Below are 11,684 nucleotides of genomic sequence, written 5' to 3'. Positions count from 1 at the left end.
TTATTTTATTTGTTTTTCCACTTTATGTTTTAAATTTTTTTCTAAATTAAATGATCTACTTTTCTTCTTTTATAAAAAAACCAATCCGTAATAAAAAGGAATCCATTTTGGCCGTATTCTCCCTTAGGTATTGAAGCGAGACGTACCGGAGGGTATCGTCTGCCGAGCACCAGATCAGATCCGAGGTGTCCTAATTCCCGCGACACCCAATGTGCCCTCCTCAACGTGCAATCGACCCCCGGCGGCGAAGGCGCGATAATTTGACAGCTAACGAGACGCTTAGAATAACCTCCGTACCCTCGGGAGCACCCGACGGAGATGCTGCCGATGCTTGCGATCGGAGGGTGGATGGGTTGGAAATTTATTTTTACATTTTTCTCAATTAGCTCGCCAGTTCATTAGAGCGTGTGTGGTGTTGAATTTTCTGGCGGCGGATCCTCGGTTGCATGACGCTCGAAGGGTGAGGTGAAAAATCCCAATTTTCTCAAGCCCCCGCTTGATCGGCGCGCCCCAGACAGGGCGGCTTCGCGCTTTTCCTCCCCCTTCGCCTTCGCACCCCCGTTCGGGCCGTTTGTGGAAAATCCGTCACGCGGACCCGTTGTTTTCTTTGTCGGGCGCGTCGTTGAACACGCGTTCCTGACCGACGTCGTCTGTCGGGGATGCGCCGCGGAACAAATGACTTTTTTTTTGGCGCTGCCTCGCTCAAACCACTGTGGGGGTGGCGACCCTTTTTCTGTTTCCACCCCCTGACCAGAGGTACCATTTTTCATCATATTTTACGGTCGGCGGAAATATTTCACGAATTTTGTTTTGTTATCGCGATTTGTTTGTTTCGCGCCTCGTGCGCCATTGTGTTGCGGGCGTGCGTACGCGCGCGATTTGCGGTTCGTTTTTTTTTGTCCTCCTTTGCCTAACGTTTTCTTCCTCGTTTGCTCGACTTTTCCTTTTCCACCCCCATAGCTATAATGCCGACCTCGGGGCGGTTTGACGCGTGCGTTTTCGATGGTCAGTTTCGCGCCACCATTCGTTGAGCGATGGGTGCGGATTTCAGCGCGCATTACGCTTGACAGCATGACGATGTGTTAAAAAAGGCCGCATCTCAAACCCTTGGCGTGCGTGCGTGAAGAGTGAAAAATCTACGCACTTGCTCCCATCGGAACGGTCGGTGAGATCGGCACTTCTCGGAACGTCCCCAAGCGCGGTTGCGGTGATGGATTGGTTCGCGCGAGATGATGGCAGCCAACGGTGCTGATATTCGACGCCATTGCAGGCCAGCTGGGGTTGTCACGAGTATGTCTCGGTGGGGAAGCAGCTGTACCGATCCGTCACCGACGAGACCGGGAATGGCGCGGATGGATTGAAGAATTTATCGACAGTCGGTTTCGTGGGCGAAGCAGAGCGACCGACCGCCTTTACGATTCGACCGTCTGTGGTGGAACGGGAAATACTGATTGCTCACACGCACTCCCCAAGTGCCCTTTTTTGCCCTCTTCCGTGGTGGATGGGTGGGAGACATGAGCGGGTGGTCTAACGAGGCGCCAACAGATGGTTTGGTTTAATTGGTAGCTCGGGAATGGCGAGTCGAAAGCACCCTTTGTGGATCTCCGGGGACTCACTTTAAATAATAAAGATTTCACGGTGCAGTGCTCGAAGGGGTGTAGATATTCAATCCATCACTTATTTGAAGAGTTTTCTGGTTGAATTTGAAATATTTTCATCGATCATTATCCACGAAGAATGGGAGAGGAATTTGACGGAAATTAAAATGCCTACGAATTGGTACGAATTCTCTCGCCGCCGTGCAGTAGAGTGACTTAGTTTTCAGGAGAAAAAAACCTATTATTCATTAAAGAAAATTGCCAATCAGAGGTTATGATGCATGATTGAAAAACATATGCAACTGCTTCCTGTTTATGATGCACCATCAAGTAACACGCCTCTAACTCGGCTGATCCCGAACATGTCAGCACGTAATGGCACGACATGTTGAAAAAGCCACATATACAGCCTTCATTCATTGCTACTCTCAAAGGTATCAGTTTGCTTGAGCATCCCACACAGAAAACTCCCAGCGCGGGTTCTCTCGGACGTCTGACATCCCGATGACAGCGGCGCATCAGTCTAAGCCGCAAGGGCCACCAAGCATTCTTCCCGGAAGCTACCGATACTCCCAAGAATCGAAAAAGTACAACCTCAAACCAGCGGGAACCGTTTCTGTGTTAGCTGAATCAATTCGTTCCAGACTGTGACGCCTTCCAGCAGCTTGGGACACCTAAACCGTTGACCACCACCGGTAAAGGGCTTTCGTTGTGCTTCCCTGTGGCCAACAATCGGCACAAAAACCACTCAATCCACCACGAACAACAGGATGCCGGTTTCGACCACCGACGGGGGGCTTGAAAGGATACCACGGGAGCTCCGAAAGGACACTCCGGAAACCGAAGGCATCGTCCATGGGGAGTCCCCAGCTCCTGCCGTTTAAGGTCTCTAGTACCGAAAATGCAGCAAAACTTGGAAGGTGTCAAGGCGAAACGGCCCAGGATTCGATGCAAATAGGCTCGGCTCGCGCGACAGGAGGCCCTCACAAACGTCTACGATCGGTTGTTCTCTTTCACGCCTCTATCGGGCCAGCGAAGGAGCGAACGAGCCGACATCAACCGTAATGGGTCCGTTTTGTTGTGTTTAGCCAGAAATGATAATTTTACGATACGGGCTTTCATCGATGCGTCCCAAGCGGACATTTTTTCTCGCTCCTTTTTGCCGCCCGAGAACGATGTGGTGCGTAAAAGATTTTACGGCCCCCTCCTAATGGGCCCGGCTCTGTGTTTGAGGGTCATCCGGCAAACAAGGACCTCGACAAGGCTCGAACAATCACGTTCTCGTCTCCGGGGTTCCCGGGAGCAGCCTTGAGCCTTAATGTTTGCGCATTTCCTCCATCGACGATGAGCCTGAGCTGAGGGAATAAAACAGCAGATAATCGTCATACAACGGGATGAAAATGGCTATGCTCAAAAAAGGTCCTACCATTCGAGGGTGTTGAGGTGTTTTATGTGTGCGTTTTTTTCTCCTCGATCATAGCCGCATCGTACGATCGATGGGCCAATCGAATCGGAGGCTTCTCGAAGGTCATGACGGGTGAGCCTCGAATGAACCTAGAGAATGCGGAAACCCGATCGTTCACCACTCTCCAAGCAAGATCGCGATGAGCGCGACATTGTTGCCCCGCGGGTGATCGATCGAGTCAGCCGGGTCGCGTGAGTGGTTCGATTTCGTTGTAATTACAACCCACCGTCGGATGTCATTTTGCCCATTTACACATCATCCGTCACTTGGTTGCGAGCCGGTCTGGAGCTGGAGCGTGCGCTGGAACGAACCAATTCGCTGGTGGAATCGAAGTTCAAAAGCCACCGAATGTGCCCATAAATCATCGCACCAAAAACGGACTCACAGCATCGGCGGCTCCGCGAGCGATAACTTGCCTCAAGGGTCTCGATACCCTTACGAGGTCTGCTTTAAATCGATGGAAACGTGAAACCGATTCCCGTGACCGTACTCGCCAACCGGCGGGTCATTCTCATTGCAGAAGTTCAAACCACGCGGCTCATCTTCGTATGGGGCTGCAGTTTCTGCAAGTTCGAGGCGTTGAGAAAGCGAACTGGCAGCATGCGGGGCAGTAATTTATAACTATATTTTGATTGTTATTTATGGCTGAAATTAATAATTTTGCTTACACGGATTCGTACTTTTGTTTTGTGTACCCTTTCCCAACTTCGAGTGAGCGAAACGGTCGATCATTAACGGTGGGTGCGGTTCGAGACGACGCGAAAGTTTCTCAAATGGAGGGATGGAGCTATTGGTGGGATGGTGAAAGTTATGGGTGCCAATTTGAAGCGGTTTAATTTCACGAGCTGTCACCATTTTGTTTGCATTCTCAGAGACTATTCCAGCGGGCATGAGGCCCCATAAGTGAATCTTAATAATGCAACAGGTGGTTTTGAAACACAAGGCTACAAGTTACTCGGAAACGTTTGTGAAGCCTTTTTTCATATTAGAGCATATAAGGGAATGATTCAAAGTAAGTGTATCAAATCCAAGCACATAGCATTTACATACTGATAGCTCCTATAACATTTCTGTGATCAAATTAGCTGTTTTATATTTTAAAACAAATCTATTGCGAGCTCCAAAGAATAAATGCATATTCACGAATGCAAGACAAAACATCGAAACAGAAAGAAAACCCTGATATCTAGTCTTCGAATGAGTGTGTGTTAAAACATACCTGTCCTTGGTTGCCCGGCATCGTTGAACTAATGACAAACGTTAGAAAGGCCACAAAACCAATCCCTCCTGACATTGATACCATTGCAACGGTACCTCTGCCAAACTGCAGCGTGTTTGTTTTATGTATTTATATTTTTGCAAAATATTTGTTTTTACTGTGTCAAAAAAGCACATCTTCCACTCATCTTACAACACACCGTTAGACGTCTGCCATTCTAACGGAGTTTCCTCATAAAATTTACTGTTTTTTCCACTCCAAATCATAGAAACTGTACGCATCATACTGTGCTAATGTTGCAAATTTCTGCAATATTGGCCAGAATGAATTTATTTGCAAACCTCCAGCGAGCAACAGGCAAGTTGAAAATTTTCTCTTTGCTTCAGAAGATCCTGCCCTTCAGGCTTTCCTACCACTAGCATCCAGTCCTCACCCTTCGAGCGGCAATTCCTCCATCGCCAAACGTCAATCCTTCCGCGTGCGCATCCTTTTCCCCAGCCCAAAGCGACGGGTTGAGGTGAGCCGGTAAATAGTGCTGCTATAAACATAAAATGATAAAACTCACCCACAGTCGACCGGGGACGAAGCTTATCGGTGCGTGCGAGTGAATGAGAAAGCTAGAGAGAATGTCTGTCACCACAGTGAAGGCCTCTAATCCTTGCCAATTATAATATTCGCCATAAAGCAAGCGAGTGGGAATCCTTTTGCGCTCCGAGGCTACCTCCTTTTCGATGAACACGGGAAAGCAAGGAAAAAGAGTACGCATTTATGGCTGTACCGGGCTCGGGTTGGCCAATTTTATGCCACTCTCGGCGTCTCTCGCTCGTTTGCCATTTTTGGTAGGAAAGCCTTTGGCAAAAACCCTACAGCAAACCTGGATGCATCCGATGCATATGCCTGGGATGAGGCAGGCAGAAAGGATGCGACCGTCGGCCAGCATTCGAGAATGCTAGAAAGGATTCGGCCTTTGGCAGTTTAACGATTTTATGGGGCATTCCGGGCGCAAAAAGGTGCCAAAATTGCCCCGGCCCAGGAAGCTATCGGCTCATGCGAAAGGGGCAAACGAAAGGGATTCGCCCGTCCGATGGGAAGAGAAAATTTGCATGCCGTTTTCCCGACTTGCATTTGCAATGGAAGAAGGCGAGTAAGCGAGCGGGAGCATCAGGTTTTATGAGTGCATCTCTCGTTTCCATAAAGCGCTTGCAAATTGCAGCGTGAAAAGGAGGAAGCACAACATATCCTTGCGAATCGTATGCGAAGGAGAAGAGTGCACTTTCGGCACCGGGACCAGCCAGGGCTCTGTATCCTTGGTGTATCCTTTCGCTCTTTACGGCAGGGTTGTAACGACGGGTTGTGCCAAAGAGGCACAGGGATGGGAAAAGAAAAGGGCTTAATGAATTCATTTGCAAATTTATGGTGTCCCCATTGTGACTTTCGGCACACGTTTGTCCCGGCAGTGGCCACCTAAAAGTGCTGGTGTAGGTATTTTTCCCATCTCCAGGAGTGTATTAGTATGCGCGCGTTGAAGCCTACAAACCGACCGAACAGCGGACAAACCAATCATTGGGACAATGCGTACACGTGGGTTTTGGAAACGAAAGCTTGCAAACAGAATTAAAAAGCCGGTGACGTTTGCTGAATGCATCGTTGGCTGATGGAATTGTTCGTATTATGTATGAACCTTTCGCTGGAAAATTTGCAATACATGACCTGTATAGTATAAAACAAATATCGTTGGAATATAATCTTCATTTTAGACGATCTGTGGCAACGGAAATCTATTTCCGATTGGCATCATATAAAAAATCATGCTAATTCAATATTATGATGTATGCGATTGTGTTAGCTTTGAACTGTAACCTTACTAAAGCTTTACCTCGGCGCTGCATTATCAAGTCAATTTGAATCATTATGATCAAGAACATTCATAGATTCTGGTTGCAAAATAACTCATGGGCAAAATGTATTCGTGTAATGCACTACGCTTCAGACTCCAGCACAAAAATGAGATCTCATATATCAGCACACAGTAGCGACCCTATTTACCCTCTTACACTGGGAGCTGCACTTTACAAGGGCTCGATGTCTTTTCACAAACCATTTCCACGCTAAAAGGGTTAGAACATCGGTACGGACACTAAGGTCGCTGTGAAAACCGGTAGCCAAATGTCGATACTGATCGTCATGCTGATCGATTGGTTGATTGCCCCGCAGTTGGTGCTCGTTTGGCTCTGAAAGGCACATTTATGGAGCACCGTCAAAATGGCAGTCACTGCCCGGCTTCAACCCTTTCCAGGTCCTCGCGATTGAACGATCGTAAAACTCCTGGCAGCACACAGGATCGCCCAGGATTAGCCATAGCCCGTTGGCAGATATTTAAATTAGAAAAGAAAAGGGTTAACAGGATTAGCACCGTTTAGGGCAATAAAGGGATCCCCGTGCGATGGCGTGGCTAGGGTGCGTGCGTGAGCATGGTTTGGGGGCGGGATCCGCAAGGATTAGGTCAAAGGGTTCGCCGAAACCACACGCCAGGGTAAGAACGTGCGAAAGGGTTGCTTTGCCCCCGGTAGCCGGTCAGGCTGCGAATATGCCGATTGACACAAAAAGGAGTCATAAACGGTGGCAAGAGGTGGTGGAAAAGGGGTGGAAAATGGAGGCGGGGACGGCGACATGTGGCGATCGTCTTGCCAGAATTCCTGCCCGGCACCATGTCGGCGAGAACCTGTTTATGGTGGCTGCATTTGCAGATGAACGGGTTAATCCTATTATTATGACCCCACGGATGCTCGCAGGTTAATCCTTTCGCTCCACTCTGGGCCGTCGGTGAGGATGCCGATGCCGATGCCGGTGTCACCTTTATTACTCTCGGGTTGCTGTTTCTGTTCGGAATCTCATTAAAATTAAAAGAAATCGTCGCCCGGACTCCCGAGCCCAGGCTCGCCGGATCCGATAACCCTTTTTTTTTGCTCCAGTAGCCGAACACGTCGTTAAAAGGATTATCTCTTTATGGGACCGGGCCGCCGAATCTGAACCCGCCCGAATGTCGCCCGCGAGCGACACATTTTGCCCGGCAAGGATGCACAGGACTGGTTTATGAGCTCTAGATGGCCGTTTCGGACCAGCATTGGTCGAGATCGAGCATAGAAACGTCGTCGCCATTCGACTCGAAGCCACTCGGAAGGATCATGCGATCCGAAAACCATCTTCTGACTGGCAAGTAGGCCGCACAATTAAGCGCGGATTAGCGGACATGTGATGTGGAACTTTAATTGAAAAAAAATTGTGGTATTCGATAGTGCGTTTCAACGCTAAACCTGTGGCCAAGATTGAATGGCGAGCAAATCCCATTTTGCGCTCTGGAGATCATCTCCGAGCGGCTTAAGATTATAACGACAGAATTAAAAATACGCGGTTCTTGTCGACGCCGCTCAAGGCCGGTTGAGAGGGCACAGAAGCATAAGCAAACGCTGGAACGGCTGTCGGTTCCAAATGTGACACCCACCCAGAGCCGGCAGAGCCTGATGTCATCCGTCGTCGGCTTGGAAGCTGTTTGGTTTGAACGGACACATGTGCAGACGTAAACAAACGCCAGAGCAACGATAATGTGCGACATGCTGCAGCATGTGTCCCATGTGGCTTAAGAAACGTCAAAAAACAGAACAAAAATCCCACTGCATTTGAAATCATCAAGCTACGAGGGAGCTGAATTAAGTCATTAGCCTCAAAATAGTCTGCATGTTGAACCAACGAGAAGTATCGGGTGAACTCGAAAATTATAAGGATATTATTGCTTCAAAAACATGGCCTGGTTCATGAACTTCAACGTGTTCTAAGCTCTCCGCATAACATTGGACCAACTAAGCCAGAAGTAGCACAAAATCTGACACCTTTGAACTAATGATTAATTGATAGGCTCAAATATAACTTCGATTGAGCAAATATCAGACAGGCATTAAGAAACCATCTACTCAATAAAGCACCCTCAAATTCACTAACAATTCCCACAATGCACCCGAATGCCTTTCTGCGCCTGCGAAGGTGCATCACCATTGTTCGATCACGAACAACACCGGACGCTGCAAGGGTAACTGTTGAAGTGGCAAAAATGGCCAACGTCGCTACGCAACTCAACCTAAGCACGCATTGAAAAGCGTCACAAAGATTCTGAACCCCGGACAAACCGAACAGCTGTCGCAATCGAATGTCGGGCCTGCTTGCCGGTTAAATCTTTCGGCTCGAACATTGTCCTCAAGGCGAACGGATTGCTGGAAGGACATAACCGTCATGTTCGGGTATTCGCCTATTCACGCGCGACGGACATCGTTGAATTCCAATCCAAACACCCGCACAAATGCAACCCGTGAAAGGGGGTTACCGAAATCGATTGCATCGCTCGTAAGGATATTGGTCCCTTTCTTCGAACGCCATTGAGCCGTGATTGTCCTGGCCCCGAGAGAATGGAAGGCCTAACCCTCGCCGAGGATGACACGCAGCTTCCCTCTTCGAAACACGCCACAATAAGCTCGGGGTCCGGTCACAAATGCGTCCCAAATTGGTCCCACGACCCGTTTGCGCGTGCGCTGAATGGACGGAAGGATCTCGTCTTGTTACTCTACCGTTTATTCTTCCCTGCGTGTCAACGCACAATACACGGTGCATTTCGATCCGCTTTCTATCGGGCTCAAAGTCTCATTGAAGCGCTTTTAGCAGCGCTTTGTGTCGTCTACCACTGCTGCATCATCCATTTGGTCCGGTTGCCATTGATCCCGTTCACGAGGTCCTCACTTGAGCGGAGCAGCATTCTCGTTGTTGTTGAGATCTAGCGTTCCTGCAACTGAGGACGTGATGCGAGGCACTCGAACATCGGCTAGCCCACCGTTATACCGCTCGTAAATCGTAGTCCAGAAGTCCATCCGGCGCTTCTCCGGCATCTCGACCATCGCGATTCCCTCGTTACCGATATCGAGGCACATCAACGGGACAGGCTCTCCTGGGGCCACGTTCGGTTGTGCTTCCCATCGAAATGGAAGGGCCGGATCAGGATGAGGTACTTGCGGTGTAGGATCTCCACACCGAGCGAAGTTCGTCCACAACCGCACCATGGTGTGTCGAAGAGCATACGCTCGATCTGTCGTTGGGACCTCCGTACGCAGGAGTGGTGAGCTGAACAGATAGTACACCTCATCGATGTGACCTGCGCCCTTGATCGCCCCAAGAGACATGATCGCTTTACCCTTGTTTAGCAGTCCGTCGAATGCAAACCGATAGCCAAAGAATCGAGCTCGCCGTTGGTGACGAGCCCACAGTTCTACCGTCTGCCGGTACGCCAGCAGATACTTGTCAGTGAACGCATCCGTCAGTGGAACAAGCATGTCGTGGCTCACAGGTCGGTTACCGAAGTAGAATGTCCGGATCTCCTCACCGAGGGCACGTGCCTCGGGCGTGAAGTAATCCAGTGCGACCGTGCGTGGAATGAATCGTTCCGGTTCGGCGTTGTACGTGGCCAGAGTTTTAATCGCATCGATCAACACCATCATGCCGTCACGCTCGTTGTACCCCAACACGATCGGGATGTCCATAGAGTCAGGTTCACTCATGATGTCGGTCGGATGACGCGTAATTAGCGCGTCCAGTGAGTCAGCTCTCTCGATCACGGGCAAAAATGGAATCTGGAAAAGGCGTTCGACCGTCTGCTCGCGATCGGTCAGTACAAGTGGTTGCAGCTCGAACAACTTACGTGCAGGAGCTGTCCGAAGTAGCTCATACACTTCAGTGTCCGTGGCACAAGGACTCTGCCCGAGCAGACGGGCTAACTTGCGAGCCTTTTCCTCAGGCTGCTCCTGGAACGAGAACTCCGTGTAGATAGAGCCACTCTGAAGGATCGCCTTGTGGAAGTACCGCTTTGATTCGGACGATAAACAGTGCAAGTTGACGGCGATTGCTCCTGAGCTTGCGCCAAACAATGTCACGTTACCAGGATCACCACCAAACGTGGCGATGTTTTTGGAGATCCATCGCAGAGCCGCTCTCTGGTCTTTGAGCCCAGCATTACCAGCGATACCGGCGTCCGGCAGACAAAGGAACCCAAGTACACCAAGCCGATAGTTCAGTGTCACCACGATCACACCCTCCTGCACGAGGTAATTAGGAAGATAGAGCGAACTATCACCGTGACCTCCAATCAACCCACCACCGTGGATGAACACCATCACCGGTAGCGGCTCTGGATCGTCACATTTGCCCAGCTTCGGTGTGTAGATGTTGAGGAAAAGACCATCCTCGGAGCCACTGATCTCCTTCGTCAGGACGTCCAGTCCAAGGCAGTTGCTGCGCTCGCGCGTACAATCCAGGTACGAGACAGCGAACCTATCAATCGCGACTGGAGACTTGAAGCGAAGTGCTCCAATGGGAGGTTTTGCGAACGGGATGCCCTTAAAGTAGTAGTAGTTCTGGCCATTGGGAAGCCTATCTCGTACACCGTAGATCGAGCCTTGTTCCACCTGTACGCATATCCTCGTGATTGGCTGAAATAAGGAAACGAATGAATACGAATGGAGCTACCTCAATGTCAAGAAGCATTTAAGTCATATCTAATTCACTTCTACTGCACGATGCACGATGAATGACTTTGAGAAGGCGCCAAAAACTTGATCATAATGTACTGGAAATGAAATTTCCTATAATTTTTTCATCCAGTAAGACACTTACCATATGCTTCTCGGCATCCGAACCGGTGCTAACGTTCTTCCATCCCATCAAGGGCGAACTTCGCATAACCATGGTGACCCGTGTAAGTTTTGCCCGTACTGCCTGATTACTTCAAATAGGTCTCGCAAGGAGCCGGTCTCCTGACAACTCTGCGCTCGATCGCTCTGCAACGAACTGATCGCGATCGCGCCGTCCTCTGTACCATTTATCAAAACGGCTCCAGGCTGGCGTTATTGAATTTTTAATTCACGCTAAGTAATTCAACATGACAAACACTCCCCAAAAATGCCACAAACCCCCGAAAATGCAGTCGACTCATAGCGTTTGGGCTGAACCAATCCATCGACGATAGCAGGTATGCAAATGCGCCTAACCTTACGGCACCCTTGATGGCCATTCACCACCACCACGGGTAGCTTTTATTAGCAACGTCGAATAGCTCGATGGATTTATTGAACCCTTGCCAAAATTTTGGCCTGTCTGCCATTTTGCCCTTCCGTCGACCCTCGACAGGCCAGCAGTATCGTTTTATTCGGTTTTTGCAAGGAAACAGTTACTTCGTCGCATGGATGAGGCTGTGTATGTTCTTCACGATGGCTCTGTTCAAATTGCTACCTCGCGGAAAAAAGGATACGTAGTGGAAGGGTGCTGTTCCGTTTGCTCGAAAGGATTCAATAAAACAAAGGGTAAAAAA

At 49.4% G+C, this 11,684-nt stretch overlaps 1 protein-coding gene across 1 annotated transcript; it reads right to left on the bottom strand.

Annotated features, from left to right (window-relative positions):
- Window positions 1-9,063: 9,063 nt before the first annotated feature.
- On the bottom strand, window positions 9,064-11,062 carry LOC128725004 (esterase B1-like). Its single transcript, XM_053818722.1, has 2 exons — window positions 10,991-11,062; window positions 9,064-10,806 (listed from the first exon to the last, which is right to left on the bottom strand). The coding sequence occupies exons 1-2, from the start codon at window positions 11,060-11,062 to the stop codon at window positions 9,064-9,066; spliced, it is 1,815 nt and encodes a 604-aa protein (XP_053674697.1).
- Window positions 11,063-11,684: the final 622 nt, after the last annotated feature.

The sequence above is a fragment of the Anopheles nili genome, chromosome 3 (genome assembly GCF_943737925.1).
Source record: "Anopheles nili chromosome 3, idAnoNiliSN_F5_01, whole genome shotgun sequence".
Taxonomy (NCBI): domain Eukaryota; kingdom Metazoa; phylum Arthropoda; class Insecta; order Diptera; family Culicidae; genus Anopheles; species Anopheles nili.
This window is presented reverse-complemented; position numbering and strand designations above follow the sequence as displayed.